At 37.5% G+C, this 27,776-nt stretch overlaps 1 protein-coding gene across 2 annotated transcripts; it reads left to right on the plus strand.

The window, feature by feature from the left end:
* Positions 1 to 6,817: 6,817 nt before the first annotated feature.
* On the plus strand, positions 6,818 to 27,694 carry LOC149817293 (histone acetyltransferase HAC1-like). 2 transcript variants are annotated; one of them, XM_089988090.1, is made up of 17 exons: positions 6,818 to 6,976; positions 13,926 to 14,354; positions 14,682 to 14,787; positions 14,974 to 15,286; positions 15,369 to 15,857; positions 16,102 to 17,975; positions 18,627 to 18,923; positions 19,030 to 19,308; positions 20,169 to 20,297; positions 20,478 to 20,678; positions 20,853 to 20,995; positions 21,093 to 21,402; positions 21,592 to 21,734; positions 24,265 to 24,343; positions 24,493 to 24,885; positions 26,697 to 26,914; positions 27,001 to 27,694. In XM_089988090.1, exons 2-17 carry the CDS (start codon positions 14,161 to 14,163, stop codon positions 27,113 to 27,115), a joined length of 5,283 nt encoding a protein of 1,760 aa, XP_089844216.1. In that variant the 5' UTR covers positions 6,818 to 6,976; positions 13,926 to 14,160; the 3' UTR covers positions 27,116 to 27,694. The 2 variants fall into 2 exon arrangements, with proteins under 2 accessions (XP_089844216.1, XP_089844217.1); XM_089988091.1 differs by having other exon boundaries at positions 15,414 to 15,857.
* The last annotated feature ends 82 nt before the right edge of the window (positions 27,695 to 27,776 follow it).

A 27,776-nucleotide genomic window follows, 5' to 3' on the forward strand; every position in this document is an offset into this window, starting at 1 on the left:
ATAGAATCAAAACGATGCGATGTTCGGGGAAGACCCACAATAAAATCCATGGACACGTGCTCCCAAGGCCGCTCAGGAATTGGCAATGGAGTGTACAGACCACTATTTTGACGACGACCCTTGGACACTTGACACACTCGACAACTTTGAACATACTTGACAACATCTTTGCGCATTTTGGGCCAAAAGTATCGTTCATTCAATAGTGGGAACGTCTTGTCATGTCCAAAATGCTCAGCTAGTCCTTCTTCTTGCAATTTAGAAATCAATTTTAGTCTAAGGGAGAAAGCAGACACACACAACTTATTACCTCAAAAAAGGTAGCTGTTATGGATAATAAAACCTCAGTCAGTTATGCCATCAGAGGAGATGCACTTTTCTCAGACCTGCTGGAAATCCAAGTATGTAGGGTACAACTCCTTGCACTGCTCGAACCCAATGACTTGTACTGACATAATCATGAGAAGGCTATTCTTCCTACTAAGAGCGTCAACCACCTTGTTTAGAGTACCAGACTGATGGCGAATCATAAATGTGTACTCTTGCAAGAAGCTAACCCACTTGGCATGACGAGCACTTAGCTTCTTCTGACTATTCAGATACTTCAATGCCTCATGATCCGTGTACAAGATCAACTCCTTATAGATGAGATAATGCCTCCAATAACGTAGGGATTGTACAATGGCATAGAACTCAACATCATAAGTGGAATACTAGCACCTGGCCTGAGTCAGCTTATCACTAAAGAAAGCAACAGGTCGGCGGTTCTGACTCAAGACGGCACCAATTCCCACTTTTGAGGCATCACACTCAACCTCAAAGACAACATTGAAATCAGGTTGAGCTAAGACAAGGGCACTAGTCATTCTTTCTTTGATGAGCGTAAAGACTCTTCCTGCGGCATGCGTCCAATGAAAACTAGTACTTTTTAGGCATTCAGTAATAGGGGCCATGAGGGTACTAAAATTTTGCACAAAACGATGGTAAAAAGTGGCTAACTCGTGGAAACTACGGATCTCTCTGATAGTCTTCGAGGTAGGCCAATCTACGATCGCACGGATCTTTGCAGGATCTACCTTAACTCCATCAGAAGACACTATGAAGCTCAGAAATACGACACTGGACGTTATGAAATCACACTTTTTTGCATTGACATACAATTTTTCTCTCCTCAAAATTTCTAAGACCCGACGCATGTGACTCAATTGATCAGACAAAGACGAACTATAAATCAAAATATCATCAAAACAAACAACGGCAAACTTCCCTATACATGGACGCAACACTTGGGTCATCATGTTCATAAACGTACTTGGGGCATTAGATAACCCAAATGGCATGACTAACCACTCATACAGCCCATCCCCCTCCCATATACGAATCTGGTGATACCCACTTTTTAAATCGATTTTGGAGAAAATGGAGGCACCAGATAACATATCAAACATATCATTCAAACGGGGAATGGGAAAACGGTATTTGACCGTGATGCAATTGTTCGCACAACTATCAACACACATGCGCATGAACCCATCTTTCTTCGGAGTGAGCAGGGTGGGTACTGCACAAGGGCAAACAACACTCTCGTGAATAAAGCCTTTTTGCAGTAACTCTTGGACCTGCCGCAATAATTCAGCATGCTCGGATGGGTTCATGCGATATGCGGGGTGGTTTGGGAGGCTCGATCCCGGCACAAAATCAATGTCGTGTTGGACTACCCTCGTCGAAGGTAAACCATCAAGCAAGTCATCTGACATAATGTCACGAAACACCTCTATAAGAAGGGCAACGACCGCGAGAATGGACACAGACGAACTCATCAACGGCTTTGCCACCAGGGCATAATAATAGCCATCTTCCTAGCAATAGTTTAAGAAGGGCCGGTACAAGAGGCTCGCGAGCCTGGGGACCCGCTTAGGCTTATCCACGGTGGGAAAACCGGTCTCCTTGATAGGGAGAAAGGACTATCTTATGACCTTTAAAAAGGAAGGAATAGGTGTTCTTGCGCCCATCATGAATGGTTTTGCGATCAAATTGCCAAGGACGACCCAAAAGAATGTGACACGCACTCATGTGGGCTACACCACACCATACCTCATCATGATAATGTTCCCCCATGGAGAATTGCACTAAACAACGTTGGGTGATGAAAACCTCATTACCTTTCTTGAACCACGCCATCTTGTATGGTTGGGACAGTTTCTCGGTTTTCAGGTTCAAAGTAGATACAATGCTCTCGGACACCATATTCTCATAAGCACCTATGTCGATAATAACATCACACACGTGACCCTCACAGTTGCACCGAGTTCTAAAAATGTTGTTCCACAACCATTTCACAGGGGCCGACTCGCGGGGTGCGGTCAAAACATGACGGATGAACAATAAATTTTTGATGTTGTCGTCAAACTCTATGACTTCCCTCTCATCCTCATCCTCGACCATCGACTCACTCTCACTCTCTGATGTCGACTCCACAATACCCTCGACGAGATGGGTATTCTTGCCCGCAGTGGGGCTGTAACGCCCCAACTTTTTATAGTAAAAATTTTGGAGTAAAATTTTTTTTTTGAAATAGCGAAAGTGTGAAAACAAAAGTTGGGTGCATTACAGAGTAAAACAGAGAAGTACTAAAAGCATATCATTCATTGATTAAAACATTAATGTCATTAATTACATCTCATAACGGAAATGTAAATCTACTAATCAGAGTTCAAACATAAAATACTGAATAAATAAGATCTCTTGGCTTTATCCAAAATGACACCCCGATGCTCCGATTAGTTGCTACCTGAAAAACAGTTAAAGCAGAAGGGTCAGACTCCCTTGTCTGCGTAAAAAGCATTATATTTATATGTGGTGCTCAGTGTTCTGTGTACAAATATGTGCAACATTTGCAAATATAACTAGCATGGAAATTTATATCATTCTAAGAAAATAATTATGCTTTCTAATTCATGATATTGTGCAAAAGTTAACGGAATTAAAAGTACATTAGTAGAAGCTGTAGATTCCACAAGTTTTACGAAAGTCATATCAACAATACACAATTCTTCAGAAATAAGTTTCCAGTCCACTTAAATTGTTTAATGTTTAGCTTACTCTTTCCCTATGAGTACGCACATGCATATACCTCGTAGCGGATCGAGACCATACGGGGGTCTATTATTTAATAACCCGTATGACTAGCCGTACAAATATCCAAAGGGGACGGTCCATGACCGAGACAGAACTCCCTAGTGGCTAGAACATAATTAGGATGCACCCTTGACACTTCTGCAGAAGACTTGGATCTACCGCCTAGGACGCATAGGTAGTCCTGGTTCCCCTAAGTTCGTGGACTGGGGACCTGGTGAGACGCCTAGCTCTCACGAAAACAAGAATGTCCACGAAGCTTATACCACCTACCCTCTCCAAGGTAGACCATGGGTCCAGTAACATACACCATCTTTCAGGTATACCCAGAGCACGGAGAATCCGGTAACATATACCGTCTTTCAGGTATACCCAGAGTCTCAAAGGTTTTATGTTTTATATTTTCTTTATAACCAAGTGCGAGCTATCGCACTACGAGGGGTCCGGTAACATATACCTTCTTTCAGGTATACCCAGAGCCTCATAAATCTCATATTTGATTTCTCAATTATTTTCCTGTGTGAGTCATCGCACCATAGAGGATTCTCAAAATCCGGAACCCGCCTTGGGGTTCACACACATTGTATGATTTTTTTTTTGAGTCAAGGTGCCTTAAAGGTAGCATCTTTCAGAAACATGGCCTCAAGGGAGTGCTTATCATACCCCACGAATAATGCCATCCATGTGGCATGGCTCACGAAACATATGTTCTTTTCATAAATGTTCTTACCTTAGATTTGTGAGCTCGTAGCAAGTCCTTTCTTTATTATTATTATAAATATTGGTATTGTTTTATCCCCGCACTTAGTGTATTTTTTTTTCAACTGGGCTTAGACTCAAGGCCAGCAACGCCCTCGACACTTGTTGTGGAGGCTACATCAAAATTTGGCCATTCTTCTTCAAGGTACCGAATCGACCTAAATCAGGTCGGGAACAGGACGACCATCAAGGTCGGCTAAGTCCGTAGTCATGAGGGTAACAAGATGGAGGTTGGGGTCAAGCCGACCCCTGCCCATCCTCATTTTCGTTTCACCTGCTAAGGAGTACATATACATATATATATATATATATATATATATATTGCAGGCAACTTTATTTTTTTTCAATATGTTTTTTTTTTTGCCACTACCATCATACATACTGATGACAAGTATTGTAGTGTTAAAAAAAAAAGCCATTCAAGGTGACCATCCTGAATGATGAACATGCATGTTGGTTCTAGTATAACATTCTATCACACCCTGAAGGAGTATAACTATACGTTATTGATATACAACAGATTGCATTACTTCAACTATGTAACCATTATGCATATAAGTAACCCAAGTGTACATCAACAGAAAATTGGATCTAGTGGGGTGGCAGTTAACCTAGATCTGCAAGTATGGTTCATGATCACAATGGTTCAGGATGAAATAAAAAACGTCAAGCATAAAAACAACAATATAAATTGAATTCATCTCTTAACCAGAAGGTGCATGATACAAATTGGCTTATAAGGAAGAAAATTCCAATCAAACAAAAACTACATAAGAGATTCTTTTTTTTTTCTCACAACATTTCACCATCAATAGTTTACCCTTCTCAACACCCCAATTTATGGATTCCAAAAAGAATACACTAATTGACCAATGGCAGAAAGAATCATACAGTATGCAGACCCTATTCCACAATAACCACTTTGAATGGGCCAAGGTATCGACACCAAAGGTTGTATATCAATTAATTCAAAGAGCGAGAGACCAAAACAATGAATGCATAATTTCACGTCAGAGGAGATCATTCAATAGTTATTGTACAAGCTACAAACTGAAAAAGAAAACATAAAAATTTGTTCCACATCCCAAAGCCAATTTTCCACGGTCTTAGCATCTCTTTCACCTTTAAATTTTGCCAGTTCGACTGGTTTCAACTTGGAACGATCACGATGAAACATCATTGTGATTTCCTCTTGTAGGTTGTTTCCAAGATTTTCGGCATTGGTCACACTACCAATCCCGTTTCCCAACAACCTTTCTAGGACTCTGTATCGTTTATGAAGTTCCTGTATTTCAACCTACTGCATACCCAACCGATCTGATAATTCTTGAACTGTAGTCTTTAGTTCTTCGCTCTCAGCCCTCATATCACCATCTAACTTTTCAAAGTCATCTTGTGCCCTTTCAACAACATTGGCACAAGCACAAACGCCATTTGTCAATTTCGTCATTCTTTTATTGACTTTGGTCGCCCATTTTTCTATAAGGCCAATCATTTTTTTCAAGTGAGACATTTTTGTCGACTCCACGACAAATTTCTTTTTTTTTTGCCTTTTTCTTTTATGGACTTTTGTAAGGAGTTCTCCTAACTCCGAGTCCATTATCAAACTTAACTCATGAGTGTTTCAGCAAATGCCCCTCTTTCCTTCTCTCAATTCTCGAGTAGGCTCTGGTACCCGTTGTCAGAGGCTTATTTGGAAGCACTGCACGACACCTGATGATTCAAATCAGGTCAGTCTTCCGAGTCAAGGAAGCAACATAAACACCCCGCACGAGGGTTCACAATCACAACAGAGCGCGCACAATCTAAAAGAGCAACAAAGAGAGAGAAAAAGTAACTCATATTCAAAAGTTGCAAGATTACACCAAGAGAGTAAGAAGGGAGGGAGGAAAGAGACCCGTAACAATTATTGTTCATGGAAGATGTTAGATCAAAGGTCATTTTTGTACACTACGAAGGATTAAAGAGATATTTACATCAATAGACAAATGTATCATCATGGCGTGTTGAAACAATAATAAAAACTAAACCTAAGTCCTATAAGGATTACATAAACCAAACCTGGTTCATATCCGATAAATATAGCTGGTAAATGAATCGAGCAACTCGTGACTCAACTCCATTCAGCTCATCACGAACTCGTTCATGATCGGTTTGTATAGCCCATGAACTGAGCCATGAGCATGTTGTTTAGCTTAAACTTGTCAAGCCTGATCGTAAGGTGTTTGGCTCAGCTCGAGTGAGCTCATCTATATAAAATGTAAATATATTTTATGTATAATATGCATTTTAAGTATAATAATATATTAAAAAGAGAAGGAATAAAATATATGAAAAAAGGATGAATAAAAATACATACATAAAATAATAACTATTAAGTGTAATATATAAAAAATATATATATTTTAAGTGTAATATATAAATATATATATATTTCAAGTATAAATAATATCAAACGACTATACACAAGGTGACTCATCTCAGGCACGGCTAAACACGAAAACGAGCCTATCCCCAAGCTCAATCATTGGTAAACGAGCATAGCCCGAACATGCCCTATTCGGTTCGTTCAGCTTGTTTACCAGCCCTACCGATAAATAAATTTTTTTTTAGCTCTTTTACAATGAAAAATCATGGATCTGAATTAGAACTCCAAGACTCGAATTTAGGATGAAATTTCACAAACCATACCTGTCTATATACTAATCGGATCCAGACTCGAGCCGTACCAAACCCTACACCTGTAGGGTTTGGTACGGGTCGGGTCCGAATCAAACTCGACCCTTGATACCCTGTTTGGAATGGATAACGGGCTGGATCTTGTGGAGCTGTTCCGTCATTATACCCGCCCAATATGAGGTGGAACTCAAATCCCCCGTTAATTTGGGCGTAATGTCGGATCCGAATTCCTAACGGAGGGGACAGAAAGAAGGAAGGGGGAGGACGAAGAGAGCGAAGAGCGATTAACCGGAGCCCTAGATTTCCGACGCGCGTCCATCGCCCTCTCCCGTTCAATCTCGACCGTTGGTTTCTCGGCTGAAGAGCCGCAGTTCCCCCCCTTTCGGATCGCCCGTTCCCGGAGGTACGCTCTTCGATTCCCGTCGTTTCTCCCGTAATTCGTTCGCGTTCTCGGTCCCTTCGGTCGTGACGATCCCGGCGATGTATTCAATTTTGGTAATTTTTAGGGATTTCTGTTTTCTTTTCGTGTTTTTCGTCTCTTCGGGTTCTGGGGTTTTCGATTCGTTGCAGAATTGGGGCATCTAGAGTTGGGAATAGGATCCTGGGCGTTTGGTTCGTTTGAATTTGGGGTTTGGACGGTTTTCTCTTATCGATTATAAGAAGAATTCAGAAACGTTTAAATCGATTTCGGCGATCACCGGGCTTGGTTGTATCACGGACTCTTGTTCTTGTAACCATATTGGTAAGTGTGGCATTCGAGGGCTGTGCCTGTGAAACCTAATGCTGTGCATTTCTTGCATCGTTTTGTTCGAGTTTACGTGGCCGTCAAAGTTGATCTTTTAATGGTTGGGCCTTTCTTGTATTTGTTAGCGTGATTGTATCGTGAGCTAATGGAATTCGGGTGCTTGGTGGGTTATCGAGCTGTATGGATGAAAATCACCATGAAGTTGAAGGTGTCTCTCGGATATCTACGCCCCGACGAGTATAAATTTTTCAGAATTGGATATAGGTTACTCTGGCGATGGGTTTTCACAGTATTGAAGGGAATTACCATTTTCAGTAAGCTAGGTGGTGGATTTAATGATGGGGCCCATATTGCCCCTCGCCCAACCCGAAAGAGGATCTGCACCCGACATGAAAATTTAGACAGTCATTGTCCAGTAAGACTTAATGGAATGATGCGCACGAGTTGGTTGGTAACAATTTGGCTTAGACCCGCCTGTCTTCTGTTATTTTGTTGCCTTATTTAATGGATGATATCTAGTAAAGTTTCAGGAATATATATATATATATATATATATATATGTGTGTGTGTGTGTGTGTGTGTGTGTGTGTGTGTGTGTGGAAATGGAAACTTAAACCTAAAAAATGGGCAGCTAAATGAAACATGTTATTAGATTTCCTGTGTTTTTTTACAAAATTCTGACCCCACATATGTGTTCAGCACGTTTGGTTTACTAGAAATCGACACTTGGATCATGCATTTTGGATGGAAAAAATGGTATTTGGAGCCTCAAAATTTGATGAAAATTGTAGGCTGATTTTTTAAACCTTATAAAAACCTATCCATGCTTCGGAATCAAATGCTACACAAAGTGATTCCTATAAAAACAAGCATCAAGATCACATCTGTATGGTCAGAATTTCAAAAAAACACTGGAAACCTACCACCTTAAGTTTTGGTGGTACAGTATTACCATAGAAGCACCACACACACACACACACACACACACACATATATATATATATATATATATATATATATATATATATATATATATATATATATATATATATATATATATATATATATATATATATATATATATATATATATATATATATATATACTTTCTAGCCTACCAGGCTTTTGAAGGTTTTTTTTTCATGTTTTCCTTAAATCTTACCATACAGATTTATTCTACATGCTTGATTTTATAGGAATGGACTCTTAGATCATTCAATTCCAATTCGCAGGTAGGTTTTTATAAGGCTTAAAAAACAACACTTTAAGATTTACATAAATATTCAAGGCTTAAAAATAATGTTTTTTATCGAAAAAACATGATCCAAGTATCATTTCATAGCAAATCGACCATGCCGAACATATCTGCATGGCCAGATTTGCGAAAAAAGAACCTGAAGACATAGTTCCCTTTTGGTAGGCTGGTGGTAGGTAGCTACCACTTTTATATATATATATATATGGGTTAATATTTTGTGCTATTGAAGGCACAAAATTATTGATATAAATCACCTTCTTTTCATATTTTTTTTGTTGTTTTTTGTAAATCTAACCTTATGGATATGATCTAGAAGTTTTTTTAGTTGAAAATGAGTTTTGAATCATGTGATTGTGTCATATAAGCAGTTTTTTTAAGGGCATAAAAAATCAACGGCCCACAATGCAATCAAATTTTACAACTCAAAAAATCATAATTTTAAATTAAAATTGCATGATCCAAGATTTGATCCTTAGCAAACAAACCATGCTAAAGAATTATATATTAGTTTAAACATTTTTCATGATGGGATGTATTTTTAGCTCAACAAAAAAACCAGCTGTTCATATTGCACAAAAAACTTGATGGATTAAAATTCAAGGATTCTTGTTAAATTGATTCAATCCAGAGCATGGTTTTTAGTGAATAAACAATGGTAATCACATTTACAGGTTTAGATTAAGCAAAAAACACACACAAGTATATATGGGAGATAAATGGTCTAGAAGCTACACATTACTCTCTCTCTCTCTCTCTATATATATATATATATATTCTACAGTTGATTGTACCTACAATTTAGTAAGAATGTCATGATGCAAGTTGTTTTGGCTCAATATAATCTCGTGGATGCGTTCAACATAGTTAAATTTGACCCTTGGTTCATGTTTTTTCAACAAAACAGTGTTGTTTGAATTGGGAAAAATTGGTGCATTTACAACCATTTATTCTTGCAGCGCTGGAAGAACCTGTACACAGATCGGGTTTTGGCGATCCAAAATCCCATTGCTACTAAAAAGAACTTGTAGATCGCATCTGCAGTGTTAGATGTAACAAAAAGAGGTGGGCTTTGCTAGGTCAATTGTAGGTACAATTGTTTGTAGCAAACATTTACTCACATATATATATATATCACTATCATGTATATTTTGAATATATTGCGATGTTATCTGCAATTTCAAGCTTGCCGATAATATCGGGAATATATTACAATATTTTCAAAATATCGACACAGAAAATATTGTGATATTTCTGAGTTTTTTTAAAATTTGCATTTCCTATTTTTTTGTTTCTTTTTTTTAAAACCTTTAAAACATGTTTATTTATATTTTTGATAGAAAAATACTACAAAACTTATTATTTTCTTAGATTTTTTGTTGTTATTTATATTTTTTCAATTTTTTAAACTCCCAAGATTTTCCCGAGATTTATCAACTTTTGAAAATCTCTCCGAGAAATAATACCCTTGTCGAGAAATTACCTTTAATGATAAGGTGACTGATATATATATATATATATATATATATATATATATATATATATATATATATATATATATATATATATATGTATGTTGAGAGAGAGAGGCTCCTAAACAGTGAACAATCTAACCACCCTAAATGGTTTCAACGGGATAAAGTTTGTAATTGAATGAAAAATCACAATAGGGTGCCTCTTATGAGCATACAGTCATACAAAGAGAGCACAAACAAAGATCATTTATGGGTCAGTACAAATCACGAGCACAATAGCCTCTTATGGGCTTGGAACACAACATAAAAATATAAGATTTTATGTATTCAAATGTGCTTGAGAACAAGCATACATAAAAGGGAGAGACACTCTTTATATAGACAAAGGAGACCACTTATAGCTGTTGGGATGCTCCCAACGACTATAAATATAGTTGTTGGGAGCTCCCAACAGCTATAATGGTCAATGACTATTAAGCCCTTATAATAAAAATAAAAGATAGAAATAAAGAAAATAAAATAAGAACATACAAAGGACTAAAGTGCCCCTAGTGTACATAATCTATTACATGGACTGAAAGACCCAAATAACCCTAATGGGTATAACCTATTACAATGACAATATATATATATATATACATATTTATATGTATAAATCATAATATATACAATTTAATGCTCTCCATCTAACTTATGATATAATCACTAAAAGTTTGTTAAGTAGGAAATAAAACTGAGGAGAAGGAGGTGCCTTGGTGAAGAAGTTGGCTAACTGAAATCTGATGCTACGTAGGGCAAGATAATAGTTTTCTTGAGATACTCTTTACGAACATAATGACAATCCATCTCAATATGCTTGGTCCATTCATGGAATGTATGGTTTTCAGTAATGTAGATAGCGCTTTTATTATCACAACATAGTCTTGAGGGTGACTTCATATACACCCCTATGTATTCTAATAATCTCCTCAACCATTCGATTTCAGAGGTCGTGGTGGTCATGGAACGATACTCAGCTTCAGTCGACGACAAATACTTTTTGTTGCTTCTTACGTTTTTAGGACACCAATGAGTCACCTATAAACACAAAAAAACCAGTGGTTGAGTGTCTATCATTGGGATCCCCACAATCAGAATCAATATAATCCATTAATTTAAGTGGAGAGGAAGATGATAACAATAGCTCTCTTGAAACATAAGTTTGCAAATATTTAATAATGCACATAACAATGCTCATGTACACAGTCGTAGGGAAATGCTGAATCCATGTATAACGTGAATAATCATCAACAAAAATCACATAAAAAACAAAACCACCTTTAGATATAACAGGTGTCAGACCCCGTACATATGAGTGAATTAACTCAAGTGGTTTAGAAGCAAAAAAGTCCTTTTTTGAAAGAGCATTAATGACTTTCATGTTTTTCAAGAATACAATCAGAACAATCAAAATTTTCATTACAAAATTTTCGTAAATGAGGTACATTGGATAATTTAGATATGCTAGGATGATCTAGCCTTTGATGCCACAAAACAATATCCAAATCTGTACATTATAACAAGATTTTTTTTTTGGAAGAATCAATCGATCCATGTAGTAGAGGTTTCCTTCTCTATGGCCTTCTCCAATCTGCATCCTGAACTGGAGATCCTGTACCAAACATTGGTTTGATGAGAAAGAGATTTTACAACCATGTGATCGATGGATGCCACTCTCCAGGTTTCACTTGACAAATCTGCAGGATCATCCTTCAATTAAATCAAGGCAAAATCTTGCTTTCATACCAACTGATGCAAATCGATTGCCCGATTCTCAAAAAAATCTACCTTATACTTCTACGCTATCGAAATAGAATTAATGGAAAACAAGAATTAATTAATGCATAAAATTCAAAAAAATAACAATAATTCAATCCAATCAACCCTAATTGAGAAACCCCTATAATGAGTACTCACAGGGAAACATGAGAAACCCTAGGTCTATTTAGTCTCCAAGATGGATTAAAAGATTCAAATAGAACCCAAATAAGAACCTAAACTAGAACTAGATCCAAACAGATCTCTTAGATCCGGACTGCACGCTGGTTCGCTCCTGCATCACTTAGTCAATTACTCAGCCATCGGTTCAAAAAATTGCCACGCTCTTCACATGGATGAATGACATATTTGTAGTATTCTTATTTGATAATGTTTGCAAGGTACTTATGGGAAGTGGACATTGGCTTGTCAACCTATGTTTTACGCATTGGCCATTTCTTTTTTGATGGCTGTTGGTTTTATTTGTTAATCCTTGATTTTTCTTATATTTATTTTATATAACATTTGCTCTTGTAAATTTTTTACTACCAACACCTTTTTTTTTTGGGGGTGTGGGGGGGTGGGGGTGGGGATTTTGTAAGTCATGTGCCTTTTTGGGGGTGGGGATTTTGTAAGTCATGTGCCTTTTTGGGTCATATCATATTTATATTCACCAGCAGACTGGCTTGTTAGTTGTTTCAATTCAAACACTGCTTCTGTTGTTATATCACTACTTCAACAATGTGATCCCTCTCAAATCTACTGGATATTCACTATCTGTTATGTTCGCTCTCTTCATTTTATGCTCATTTATCTCAGACATACACCATAACTTCTATAATGACTGTTGTATTTCTTAGTATATTTGACAGATTATTATCTGGGCATTATCCATGTATATGTATTTTATGATATACACCTTTGTAATGTGTGAATTTTTTCAATTATCATCTTGTGTTGAAATATGTTCAGAGTTTTTGCTTCTGTTCATCCTATCATGATCTAAACATTCCAGTGTATCTAGGTAGGCAGCCACCCTGTCTTCTTATCTTTTCGATATTCTAGTTTACTCTTTATTCTCAATAACACATGGGCGTGCAGCTACATTGTGAATGATGGGCCTGAGGATGCCAAAGACATTTTAAACAGTAAATTAATAAACACTCTTTGGATGTGATGGTTGTCTTGGAAATCCATGTCTGTTATAAATGTTCACACCTCAATAGAAGCAAAAAAAAAGTAAAGAAAAGTAAGACATGGGATCATTAGGTGGAAATTATGCATGACAAAACCCTATACGAACTAAGTGACATGCCATCAATGTATTCAAGAGATGATATCAACTCCAATATTATCATGGTACTTAGGAAAGATTACTTTGTAATATTGAGTTAAATAGATCAACTACTATCCAGTTAGGTCCATAACAAGGCTTTCTCTTTTTTATCATTATCTTCATAAGTACTTTGTTCTTTCTTGTTTCTCTTTGTACCTTTGTTTTCTGATTCTGATTCATGAAATTTCAGTTGGTTATATTGTGGTAATATTGTGAATTGTTAGTGCTTTGGTTAAATTTCAGTTTAACACAATCATTAGTCTGTTAGTGCTTTCTATTTGTTCAAAATTTCCTTTTATTTAAATTGTTTTATATTCTTTCCTTGATTTATGTATTATAAGCTGAAGAAGGAATATGGTTAAAAAGCACAGAATAAAAATATGTCCCTGCGAGAATTGGTGTAATTTAGTTTTGCTGCTATGAAACGAAGAAAAAGGAATCTGCACATGAAAAGATGGTGGAACTACACAACTTGCAACACTATGGCTTGTCTAGAATCTAGCTCCAGATTTGTTCATGTCACCTGGTTGACAAGGATGGATGTGGTCATGCTTTTCTCCACGTTATCCTCTGTCTGGCCCTCTCTTTCATGTTTTTAACTTGACCTTTTTTCTTTTCACATCTTTTTCTTTTTTGAGCTGATGTAGCATTTATGTATCTGTTCACTGTACATTGTTATTCATGTTTTGATTGAATTTCAAAGAGGAGGTTGATTGGTTCTCATTTTGTGCTCTACAATTTCAGAATCTGGGCTTCTATTTGGGACCTGGTTTCAGTGACTAAAAAGGCTGTCTACTGCTGGCGTTAATTGAAAATGAGAGTTTTTGTTTTAGTGGTTTGGTTTCAGTGTTACTGTTTATTTGGAGCACGTGTAATATCATGGTGGTATTACAAACTTTGGTAGACACTAGTGATAGAGATGGTGGAAGACCAAAATTTCAAGTGTTGGTATACTTGATGTAGTTTTCTGTTGGCAAAGATGCACATGCAGGCACATATGTCAGGACAGATTTCTGGCCAGTTATCAAGTCAAGCAGGTCCACAGTTGCCTGCTTTACCTCAGCAAAATGTTAACTCTATTCCTTCTCAGATGCAAAATTTGGGAAATCTTCAGACTTCATGGCGAATGGATCCTGATATTAATTCTATCCGGCTTCGTGTAGCTGAAGAAATGTAAGTCATCAATGATTTTCAGCTGTGATCAGAAAGATGTTCACCAGCTTCATACTCATAGTTTCTACTTGCTGTGGCTAGCATATTGATGGCTGGTTGTCTCTTGCTGTGTTATATTGAAATAAAACACTGCTTTGGAAATCGTGTTTCTCAATGCTTAGTGTACTAAAAAAAAAGGATTACCAGACTATTTAGGACCTTATGTTTTGAATTTCTTTCCTTCTTGTTACAGCGTAACCTTATTATTAGTTTTCATTTCTAAGCTATCTATGCTTTAGTTTCACTTTTTGCAAGTAATATTTCATACCTATTCCATATTTGTTGCAGTGTGAATTTTTTTCGGCGGCAACCTCAGGCTAACGAATTAGGGCACAAGTTATCCGATGTTGCAGGGCAACTGGAGTTAGTACTATTCAAGAATGCTTCTTCTAAGGTTCCTAAGCCTGCATTATAAAATCTTTTGCATGCCATGCCAGCTGCTTTTAGTTGGTTATATTTGCTGCACTGGTGGATCACAAAAAAATATTAGATATTTCTTTAATTTTCCAGTGCTTTGATAAGTAAGCATCCCTTTTTTTGCATAAACCATATTTTTGATCTCAGATTTGCTTCTGATTAGGAGGAGTACATGGACACCAGCACATTGCAACCTAGGCTGGCAAATCTTTTCAGCCGTAACTCATCTGGCCGCCATAATCAACAGTTAGGTCACTTGAATTCTTCATCTTCATCTATTAGGACCATGATGCCAACCCCGGGTATGCCACAGATTGGCAGTGCAAATTCTGCGGTCTCATCTATTGATAACTCTATGGTTGCTAGTACTGGTTCTAGTGCTTTGGCTGCAAACACTGTGGGCATGAGTAGTTTGTTGCCAACTGCCAATGGGTCTCTTGGTGGAGTTCGGCGCAATTCCTTCAACTCATCTGATGGTAAATTTCTGTTCGAATGTCTCCTTATGCACCCTCATTTTATATCTTTTTAATATCATTATGGTACAATCTGCTTCCTCAGGACTATTGCCTAATAGATATCAGCAATCACTTCCCAATATTTCAGTTGGTTCTGGGAACAACATATTGTCATCATTTGGTACACCGAGGCATTCAAGTCAGATGATCCCTACACCTGGATTGAGTGATTCACGTTCATTGTCCATGAATACATCTGGTGTAGGGGGGTTTTCAAGTGTTGAATCTCTTATGGCATCACAACAGCAACAACCTGGGCAATATGTTGGCAGTCAAAATAGTCGTATGATGCATAGCGTTAGTGGACAAATGGGCATTGGAATGAGGTCTAGCATGCAGCCCAAACCTTCATCTTATGGTTTGCCTAATGGAGTTCTGAATGGTGAGTTGGCAGCTATCGGGAACAATGTGCAATTAATGAACGGGATTGCACATTCTGAGGGATATCTAAATTCTCACGCTTATGTGAACTCTCAGAAACCTCTACCTCAGCACATTGATCAACAGAGACAGCAACAAATAATGCAGAGTGGTCTCTCTCTCTTTTCACACACACACTCACTTGTATGGGTTGCATCAATAGCTTTGAATTGATTTGACTCAGTAGTTTAGGGTACTCAAAGGAGATGTTACTGTTTATGTGCAAAAGCGCTTTTGCTTTTTTTCTTCTTCTTTTTAATACTTTGTGTATCTGATAGTGGATATCACACTTACTTTGATTTCAACATATTTCTTTCCTTATTGAAGCATTCCTGATGAAGTGATTCCTTTGGCAGGTGATGGTTATACAATTAGTAGCACTGATATTTCTGGATCTGGAAACTTCTTCGGATCTGCAGGAAATAACCAGAATGTGAATCCTCTTGGGTTGCAGTCTAACTTGAAAGCTAACTCTGTATTGCAGTCTCATCAACCAAACCTGCAATCACTTCAGCAGGCATCTAATATAAAGCCTCAATCAATTGATCATTCAACAAAGAGGAATCCTCCAGCATCCCAGTCAACTCAGAACCATTTACTCCAGCCTCAACAGCAGCTACAAAGGATCCAGCAGCAACAATTTTCTTCGCATCCTCATCAGTCTCATGTGCAATTTGCTCAACATCAGCTTCAACAGAAACAACAGAATCAGCAGCACCAGCAGTTGTTGAAGAATGAGAGCTTAAGGCAACCCCAGTTCCCAACAAATGCTCAGCCTGCATCAACTTCAGCCGGACAAATACTACCAGGTCATGAAGTGGAATCACGTAGTGAAGCTCTGCGCCATCCAATGCCTGATCAATATCAGTTTTCAGATTTACAGAACCAATACCATCCGAGTCCTGCAACTGAAGATCACTCTAAAGTATCACAGTTGCTTTGCCAATCATCTAGCTCTCAGGAATTGCATTCTTCATTCTCACAAGTTCCACATCAATTTCAGCAGATGATGCAGCCACAGAGACAAGATACACAGATGCAAAATGAATTTCCTGGTCTTATTGTTGGGCAGTCAGAAATCCTTGTTACTGAAGATTGGCACGCTTCACTGGAAGTTAAACCTCCTGTTATAAATCAGTCATCTGGTGAGCAACAGATACAGGAAGACTTTCTTCAACGAGTAATGCAACAGGACGAAGCTCAACGTCCTCATCTTGCTACACAGGGATCTATAAATGGACAAGCTGTTTCTTCATCTAGTTATGCAGGGCTTCAAGATTCAACAGGGACCATATGTAGGTCTGGAGGTAAAGCTCTCCGATCACGTAAGAAAGAGATTGTTGACCAACAGAGGTGGCTCCTTTTTCTACGACATGCTAAGAAATGTTCTTCTCCAGAGGGAAAATGTCCAGATAAACATTGTGTAATTGCTCAAAATTTATGTAGGCATATGGACAAATGCCATGATGTTCACTGTAAATATACTTACTGTTTTACAACCAAGATGCTGGTGAATCATTTTAATAACTGTCATTCTGGAACCTGCGCTCTTTGTGCTCCTGTTCGTCGGTGGATATCTTGGCAGAAAGTCTGTGTAAAACCCACTCTGAATTCTGCAGAAGCAAATTTGACAAATGGCACTTGGAAGACTCCTGTAGTGGAATCTACCAAAGTGACATCTAAGACTTTTAGTTCTACCTTTCAAACTTCAGACAGTATGCAGTCATCACTGAAGCGAGTGAAGCTTGAGCATCCTTCCCCTTCACGTGTTCTGCCAAGAGGAGGATTAATACCTGCAGCTTCCTCATCTCTGGAGGAATCAGAGGAACAGCTATATGGAAACCAACAACTTGAGGTGCTTATGCCTTCAAGATCTGATGTTGTGGAAGTAAAGATGGAGTCACCTGTGAGCTCCCTCCGTGGAAGCCCTGATAAAATCAGTGAAAATAATAGAAATGACTTTGGTAATTCTGGTATGATAAAGTCTGAAGTTGAGCCTCAGATTTCAAATGATTCTGTAGCTGATTTTAAGCAAGAACATGTGCCAGTTCAGAATGAACTTGATCAAGCGAAGCAGGATATAAAGCCGGATGGTTCTGGGTCCACAGCTGACCATACAGCAGGGACTAAATCAGGAAAACCAACAATAAAAGGAGTGTCTTTGACTGAACTTTTTACCCCAGAGCAAGTGAGAGAGCATATTGTTGGCCTTCGGCAATGGGTTGGTCAGGTCAGTCTCCTTTTTATTTAGTTATCTTTCTCCATATGTCTTATGTGTTCAATTTGTTGATTTTGCTGCTATTTTGGGCATAGCTAGAGAAGAGGTGATCTGACACATATAACATTATCTTTTGTATCCTTGGTAATGATGTGGAGCTGATAAAAAAATTTGCTTTCACATATAGAGGAGAAAATTTTTGTTTTATACATTTCAATGCATAAAAGTGAAAAAAAGGATGTGGCTAAATGATGTACACTTACTGTCGTTGCTTGGGAACTTGCCTTTTCTTTGAAGTGTTATGGTATTTCCCAATGTTGTCAGAATCGACCTGAATTGTTCGATTCAGATTGAATTGGTCCAAAGGAGATTCAAAAAGGGGCCGATTCAGGGTTGATTCAACTGGTATTTTTTTAAAGGATTATTTTTTAAATAATTTTTAATGTTCTTTATTTTTTAATGACACATATCATCCTATGGTAAAAAAGTACCGATTCACAAACAATTCGATTCAGAGGGTTTTTTGAGAAACCGATTCACCTACTGAACCGATTTTAACAACATTGGTATTTCCCTTGTGATGTTTTCTAAAAAGTTTCCGCATGTTTTGTTATTTTTATAATATTCTAAAAGTTTGTTCCTGTTTGCTTCAATTATCGACAGAGTAAGGCAAAAGCAGAAAAGAATCAGGCACTGGAGCATTCAATGAGCGAGAATTCCTGTCAGCTTTGTGCTGTTGAGAAACTTACATTTGAACCACCTCCTATATATTGCACATCATGTGGTGCTCGTATCAAGCGTAATGCAATGTATCATACTGTGGGAAGTGCTGATACGCGTCACTATTTTTGCATACCGTGCTATAATGAGGCCCGAGGTGAGACCATTGAGGTTGATGGAACTGTAATCCAAAAGGCACGGTTGGAGAAGAAAAAGAATGATGAAGAAACTGAAGAATGGGTAAATTTTATTTCTTTTAAGGATTTTGTTTTGGGAAAGGGCTATTACTGTGGTGCAATTTGACCTTGTTTCCCCTTTTTCTGATTGTTTTCTTTGTTGTTCCCAGTGGGTTCAATGTGACAAATGTGAAGCATGGCAGCATCAGATTTGTGCTCTTTTCAATGGCAGGAGAAATGATGGAGGGCAAGCTGAGTATACATGCCCTAATTGTTATATTACAGAGATTGAGAGAGGGGAAAGGAAGCCCTTGCCACAAAGTGCTGTTCTAGGTGCCAAAGATCTGCCAAGGACCATTCTTAGTGACCATATTGAGCAGCGGCTTTTCAAGAGACTGAAGCATGAAAGACAGGAAAGGGCAAGAGTACAGGGGAAGAGTTTTGATGAGGTAGTTTATGGCAAAAATTGTAAATTATCATTTTGTGTGCCTTGAATGCAGAGCGTTTTCTTTTTGACATCAAATAGTTGATACCTCCTCATGGGAGAAAACTAACCCATTCGGTGGTTGTTTCAAAGCCTCTCTCTCTCTCTCTGATATGTGTTTATAACAACCTATGCTAACAGTGCACTTGGGTTGTTGACAAATACATGGATAAAATACACTTGTAGTCAAGGCTATGTTCTCTTTTGGTCAATACTATTGTTTTTGTTATTTTCGGTCATTGAGAAACCAGGGCCTGAAACCACTTCTGTTTTGTTGAAGGGCTAAAACGATTTGCCTTATAAGATCTCTAAATTGATTTAGTTTTTTTTTTCAAGTTTGCCATAATCATTATCCTGCTGATGGCTTGTTGGTTTCCAATGCTATTATAGTTTGGAAGTGTGCTTTTTTCTCTTATACATTTGGCTATGTTTTATTCAGTTTGCTGTAATCACAATGCTTTCTATTGAATTGTTGGCTTTCAATACCATTGTGAGTTTGGCTATATGTTTCTCTTTCAAAATGATTTTGTATGCCCATGTTTGTTGTTTGATTGGTGTTAGCACTTGTCATAGTAAAAGTGATGGCTATGTCTCTATTGTGTTGGTCTAATACTTCTGTTGTTATGGCTCACTTCACTCATACATTCTACCGGTGCTATGTTTGGTTTCTGTGTATAAGGTGATAGGTGGGATTATAATCAAAATTCTCTGGTCATTTATAAATGGTCTTATTGATTTCTGAGAACTTGTTTTGCATAAAATATGATGCCACTTGATCCTGTAGTTTGGAGTTTTCATACTAATGGGATTTTCTCTTCATTTCAGGTACCTGGAGCTGAAGCTATTGTTGTCAGGGTTGTATCATCAGTTGACAAAAAACTGGAAGTGAAGCAGCGGTTTCTTGAGATTTTCCAAGAAGAAAACTACCCCTCAGAATTCCCATACAAATCAAAGGTGTGTGTTTATTTCTTATTTTAAGACCAAGCATATTGGAGATCCTGTCCCATACCTTCTCTCTCTGTGTGTGTATGCGTGTGTGTGATATCTACAGAAGTTTAATATCTTTAGCTTACATTTTTCTATTCATTGTACATTGATCCATGGTGATAACAACCTTGTTGGTGCTCCTATCAGGTTGTTTTGTTGTTTCAAAAGATTGAAGGGGTCGAAGTTTGCCTTTTTGGCATGTACGTCCAGGAATTTGGTTCAGAATGTCAATTCCCTAATCAACGACGCGTTTATCTTTCTTACCTGGATTCCGTGAAATACTTCAGACCTGAGGTGAAAGCTGTTACTGGAGAAGCTCTTCGCACCTTTGTATATCATGAAATACTGGTAAGATTCCTTCAGAATCTTTTCGTATGTTTGAAATTTGCTAGCACACATATTCTTATTATGACTTGGTTTTCCTTAATTTCTTGGTCTTGTCTGGTTCTGGAGGCATTTGTTTTTTGTTTGACCTTTTGTAAGATTAAAACTTGTGACATTTTTATTTTGATCTTTTAATAGATTGGGTACCTTGAATATTGTAAGAAGCGAGGATTTACTAGCTGTTATATATGGGCCTGCCCTCCATTGAAGGGAGAGGATTATATCTTATATTGCCATCCTGAAATACAGAAGACTCCCAAGTCTGATAAGCTTCGGGAATGGTGCTCTCTCTCTCTCTCTCTCCAGTTGCATGTACACTCATATACACGTTTACTGACTTCACATGTTTGTCTTTGTATGGTGGATGCTCCCTATCAGGTATCTTTCAATGCTGCGGAAAGCTGCCAGAGAAGATATTGTAGTAGATCTGACTAATTTATATGACCATTTCTTTGTGTCAACTGGTGAATGTAAATCCAAAGTTACAGCAGCTAGGTTGCCATATTTTGATGGCGACTACTGGCCTGGTGCTGCAGAGGATATGATTAATCAGTTTAGACAAGAAGAAGATGGAAGAAAGCAACAGAAGGGGAAGACGAAAAAGACTATAACAAAAAGGGCACTGAAAGCTGCTGCTCAAGCTGATCTTTCTAGCAATGCATCTAAGGATGCTCTTTTGATGCAAAAGGTTAGTTAAGCAGTTGAACACTCCATATTCATGGTTATCTGTGTTTGTCTTTGAAATTTTGAGGTGTTGCATATGAAATATACTACTTTTTGTGAGCTTTCTGAATCATTATTTAACCAAAATTTTGTGAATACCTGTTAATTACTGGTGCTTATCTATTTATTCATTTATTCCTTTGTCTCTCTACAGCTTGGGGAAACCATCTGCCCTATGAAGGAGGATTTCATAATGGTTCACTTGCAGCGTGCATGCAGCCATTGTTGTCAACTTATGGTTTCTGGGAAGCGTTGGGTTTGCAACAGGCAATGCAAAAACTTCCAGCTTTGTGATAAGTAAGCTGTCTTTTTTTTTTCCATTTTTTATCATGGCTTCTAGATTGCAGGTGTTTCATGGAATAGCAACCGAGACATTACATTATGCAATTGGTTTTGTGTGCTCTACTGTATTCATTGGTGTTCTATGTGAGGGAGCAATTCCACAAGCAGTTTCACAATCAGTATCACGAACAATGCTGAGGATGACAATGCAATTATCAATACTATTTTGTACTTTCCTTGCTTCTAGCTTATGTAGAGTCCAAGTATTTGGTTTTCAAGGCTTAACTAAACTGACCTCTACTGTGTTCATTACCTCGCTATGAGTTATACAATTACATTCGGCATTAGGATTGCCCATGGTCACCAATGAGAAGAATCATTTGGTGCATGTAGATGAAGGGGAAGAGAAATTGGGTGGTGGGGTGGTGGACGCCTGAGTGCAGTGTGTGTGTCTTCAATACTGGTCGTTAAATATATGAGCGGGGCAATTTCTCATGTTTTTTATTTTATTTTTCATAGAACTTGAGAGCATTTGTAGGAGATTTAGGTGTTTTTTGGAAAATAAAAGTAAAAAATAATAAAAAAGAAGAAACTAAATTTTAGTAATTTTTGCAAACATAAAATGGAAAAGTTGCAGGGAAAAATGAATGACAAGAAGAAGGAAAAGTAGGGTGAAATATCAGGATAATATTATAATATTTTCATGAATTATTGAGTTTTTTTCCCATTCAAAGATGCCATGAGATTTGATATTTAGGATCTGTAATACAGCTGGATGGTGGATTTGAAGAAGATATCACTAGTAGTATTTGTGCTGGCTGGATACAATGGAGACATGCCGGTGGCATACTATGTGACAAAAAAGTATCTCTATCATTGAAATGGCGTTCATATAAGACTGCCATTAGACCAACGCTATTATATGGGGCTGAATGTTGGGTGACTAAGAAGATACAAGAAAATAGTGTACATATCGCGAAGATGCATATGTTAAGATGGATGTTGGGTTAAAAAAAGGATAAAGATTTAAAATGAAAATATCATAATGCACCCGGGAGTCCTACCAATAACAAATAAGCTAAGAGAATGTCGTTTAAGATGGGTTGGACATGTATGGAGACCTATCATGGCACCAGAAAGAAAGGTTAACATTATACAAGTGAAAGGAATTACTAAGAGGAAGACCATTGAAAACTTGGATGCAGGCGGTTAGAGGCAATATGAAGAATTGTAAAGTCATTAAGGCTTTGTTTGTTTCACCCAATTTATACATGAAAGTGGGGGTTTACATATGAAACCCTCCATTTTCATATGCAGGTGAAACTAGAGTTGTCAGTCGAGGAAGCGGAAGTGGGAAGTGAGGCACTTCTAAGATTTTAGGAAGCGGGAAGCGCAGGATGACTTAGAAGCGAAAAGGGAATTGTCTCGGAAGCGAGAAGAGAAGCGAACCGGAAGAGAATCAAGATTCAAAGGGAGAACGAAGAAGGAAGCGCCCTATGATTCGAGTGAGAAGCGAATAAGAATCGAAAGGGAAACAAAAATGTAATTATATTTTTCCTAATTTACTATTAGATCATTCACTAAATAAAACATGAATAGATAGCATTAACGTTGATCTATTAATCTCTGACCTGAATCATATATGCAAGTGAAACCATTTAACAAATTCATATTGTTGCAAGTATTTAATAAATAATACATCAAGAAAAATCATAATTCATATTCCTATTGTAATCATTTAACAAATGCATCATATTGCAAGCATTTAATAAATAATACATCAAGAAAAATTCATAATTCATATTCATGTTGCAACCATTTAACAAATGCATCCAGTTGCAAGCATTTAATAAATAATACATAAATAAAAATTCATAATTCATATTCCTATTGCAACCATTTAACAAATGCATCCTGAAGCAAGCATTTAATACATAATATATCAAGAAAACTAATAAATTTGATTAAGAGGCGTACCTTTTTCAAGAAATGAATCATATGTGTTGTTATTTGAGGTTGTGATCTCTGTAAGATAGAAAATCAATAAACTAAAAGATTACATGGAGATATGGTTAAATTTTTAAATGCACAATCTGAAACTGCTTTATCGTAGAACAATAATAGTTTGGCAGTTTTTTCATGTCTATTCTCAGTTGAAACTGAAAACCATCAGAAATTAGTATGCACATTCTTTTATTGGTGCATATTAAGTGCACGAAAGCATGTTGACAGCTGAATGCGATAAAATTTAGTTTCAATGGTTAGTTTTAATTATCTTGGCTATGATCTTCCCCATCCTGTTCTTATAGCTCTTTGTATTTAGTTCATAATAAATTCGGTGGACTGTTTAACCATCCATCTGTATGTTGCTTTGATGTGAGTTTTGGTTAGCATCCTTTAACACAAATGTGTTGAAAATGAAATTTCACTGTTGATATTATCTTTACTACTTTTCAATTGTTATTTTTCTTTTTTTTCTTTAGATTTGATGACATGATAAGGTTAAAGTTTTTTTATAGATTCTGACTTTTTCCAATTTTTTTAGATGCTATGAGGCAGAGCAAAAACTCGAGGAGAGGGATAGACACCCAATAAACAGTAGAGAAAAGCACAATCTTTTCCCTGTGAGTTGCTAGTAGTAATTTTGATTTTAATTAAATAAATATAGTGTTGTTTTTATCCTTGGTTGTGCTCTTTTTGTCATGAGTGGTTTTATTCAATATTTTGCTCAAGGTGGTGTCTTGGTTATCTAATAATTTGTACTTGTGTGCAGGTTGAAATTAATGATGTTCCTGTAGACACCAAGGATAAAGATGAGATTCTAGAAAGTGAATTTTTTGACACCCGACAAGCCTTTTTAAGTCTCTGTCAGGGGAACCATTACCAATATGATACTCTACGCAGCGCCAAACATTCTTCGATGATGGTTCTCTATCATCTCCACAATCCAACAGCACCTGCTTTTGTGATTACTTGCAACATATGTCACCATGACATTGAGGCAGGTCAAGGATGGCGCTGTGAGACCTGTCCCGATTTTGATGTCTGCAATGCTTGCTACCAGAAGGATGGTGTCATTGATCATCCTCATAAACTCACAAATCCGCCATCTACAGCCGATCGTGATGCTCAAAATAAAGAAGCTCGGCAAAAGCGAGTCTTGCAGGTATTACACCTAGGTTTTGCCAGCACAATACTTGCTGCTGGATTTGTAAGTTATGCATTTTTTTTAGTTAATAGAGGTTGCTGGTTGTTAAACCCATTCAAATTAGAGCTACTTTTTGATGAATATCATTCAATCCTATCTCCTTTTCTCCATAATTGTTGGGTGACTATCTTTAGGATAGTGAGCTGGATAGATGCCAGAAAGGATAATTTGCTGGTAGAAACCTTTACTAAGAGTATCATACGAGTTTAAGACTTTGAATGGAATGCATACATTTCCATCCTGCACCTCTCTGGAAGTTTTAGTAGGATACTTGTTCACTTAATGAACATTTTGTTTTTTTCTCAACCCTCCCTTAATTGAAAAATTGGAATTAATGGTAACATTTATATGTAAAATCATCTACAGTTTATACTATGCAGTTAAGCTATTCAAAGCATGTGTTTGCCTTCGGGGTTTATGACGGGGTATATGTATTTCTCCGACTGTGAAGCATGTTGATTGGTATGGCATGTCATGCGGAAGTCTGCTCTGCTACCTGTTATGTGCCGTAAGATATGAGTAATTGCAATTTCAATTGCCTGATCTCTTTGTGATTCATCAAGGTTTTTCTTGGCTGCTTTGGTGAGAGAACAACGTGATTTTTTTGGTGTCTAACCTGTCAATGATCTAATGATTGCATTGTGAAGATGATTATTGTAAACCTTACATATAGTTGGTTATGGTGGATTGACTGGCAAAAGAAAACAAAAAAAGCTGTTTGTACACCCTGATAGCATTTGAGGCAGCATGTTTTTTTTCACCATGCTTATTGTATTGGTCATTGCGTACATGCATGCCTTTTTACTGTTGATTGATTATGGTGTACATAAAGATTGATTCATGTCATGGTATTATGTCTTGATGTGGACCAGAAAAACAATGCTAGTCTATTGAGCCATGGGGAAGTCTATGCATGACCTATTTTTATATGCCTAATCGCCAAGGTGGTGGTGTATGCAATGTGTAACACTAGATAGTAGCCTGCTTATACCTTCCACTTTGGGTGCACAGCCAAGTTCTATAGCTGCCTCTGATGAGACAGACACCTTTATGAAGCATACCATTGTTTGTAAATTGGCAGCACTAACTGTTGAGATCCTTTCTACCCTGGCAATCTGAAGAATCAGAGTGGAAATTGCACAAAAAAGGACTCAGGAATTCAGGTTATCTCCCCTACAGGTGTTGAACAGGGTTTCTGTTGATGATGCTATTTTTTTTGCTTTTCTAGTATTCGACAAATTCCACTTACAGAACAGTACATAAATGATAAGTAATGATAGTTTTCTTTTAGATCTTAGAATGCCAAGGGGCATCTGAAAAGTGAACAGGGCGAAAAGGGATTCTAGGCTATAAGATATTAAATTGTGCCCTTTCCTAATCATGTCTTTGCTCACTTCTGAATTCCTTGCTAATGCATCTTGGTTCCAGTATTTACTTTTTTCTTTAGGAGTCATTTAGACTGTTGCGAATGAAGCTTATCTGCTCTTTAATTTTTTCTACTTTATTTCTCAATGAGTCATATCTGTTAATTATTGTCATGTTTTTTCAGTAGATTCTCTTTCTTTAGAACAAAATATCTGACAATTTCTGTTGTTGCAACTACTTTTGTTACTGGAATGTTTGGGCTCAATTTCAATTAGCAGAATGTTTTGAGCTTGTCTAGGTTGCAGTTCTAGCCATTTTTGCTCAGTTGTGGACAGTCCTCATATTGGAGATTTTTTTTTTTTTTGAAATTGGTCTAATGCTTTCCAACATTGACATTGCTGCAGCTACGTAAGATGCTTGATCTTTTGGTGCATGCTTCTCAGTGTCGCTCAGCACACTGCCTATATCCAAATTGTCGTAAGGTTAAGGGTCTCTTTCATCACGGTATGCTCTGCAAAGTTCGTGCATCTGGAGGTTGCCAACTATGCAAGAAGATGTGGCATCTCCTGCAACTGCATGCTCGAGCTTGCAAGGAGTCTGAATGCCATGTACCACGTTGCAAGTGAGTTACTGTATTCATGCTGCTAATACTGTTTCCTACCATCATCATCCATTTTTTGTGGATATTTAAATGCGTTAAAATTGCAGGGATCTGAAAGAGCACTTGAGGAGGCTGCAGCAGCAATCTGATTCACGGCGCAGAGCTGCAGTGATGGAGATGATGAGGCAACGAGCAGCTGAGGTTGCGGGGAACACGGGGTAGCCTACTGTACAGATAGATGGAAATGAGCAGTGAGTAGTAGCATTCTGCTACTATATTGCAATGAGAAATCTTGGTCAATCTGCAGATAGAAGAGTGGATGATGCTTTTAGATACAAGGCCTGATCCACTAGAACCGAGAGCAGCTAGGCCTCAAAGTGGCAGCTCGCCATCCAAATTTGTTGGATAATTTTTCCAGCTCAAAATCTGTCTCCACGGTATAAAACGATGAGCGTCCGGCCCACCCAGCCACTCACTTCCAACACTAAGAGCATGCTGATAAGGGTTATTGATGGCTGCCCACCAGCGTCATTTGTGGTTTTGAGGGTTATGATTCTTTGATTTATTACCTTGTATTCAAGTGCCATTTAAGAGATGGCGGATGTATAATATGGCCTTAATAATTTGATTATCACTCAAGCTAGGGAATCCTGTGAAAGTGTCGTTGATCAGGTTGGTGAGGTTTTTCTTGTATTTATATGTCATCCAAGAGTTGGCAGATGTATGATGTGAGCTCAGTAATTTGTTTGACATAAAAATGAGAAAAAAAAATCCCAATAGATGCTATCTTATTTTCCTCCATCTGAAGGAAACTATTATCTGAGTTGATTATGCTGACAACCTGGCTTAACAGCTTTAGTTATAGGTTGACACTGTTTGGTTG

Source organism: Nuphar pumila, chromosome 14 (assembly GCF_984573655.1).
Source record: "Nuphar pumila chromosome 14, dmNupPumi1.hap1.1, whole genome shotgun sequence".
Classification (NCBI taxonomy): domain Eukaryota; kingdom Viridiplantae; phylum Streptophyta; class Magnoliopsida; order Nymphaeales; family Nymphaeaceae; genus Nuphar; species Nuphar pumila.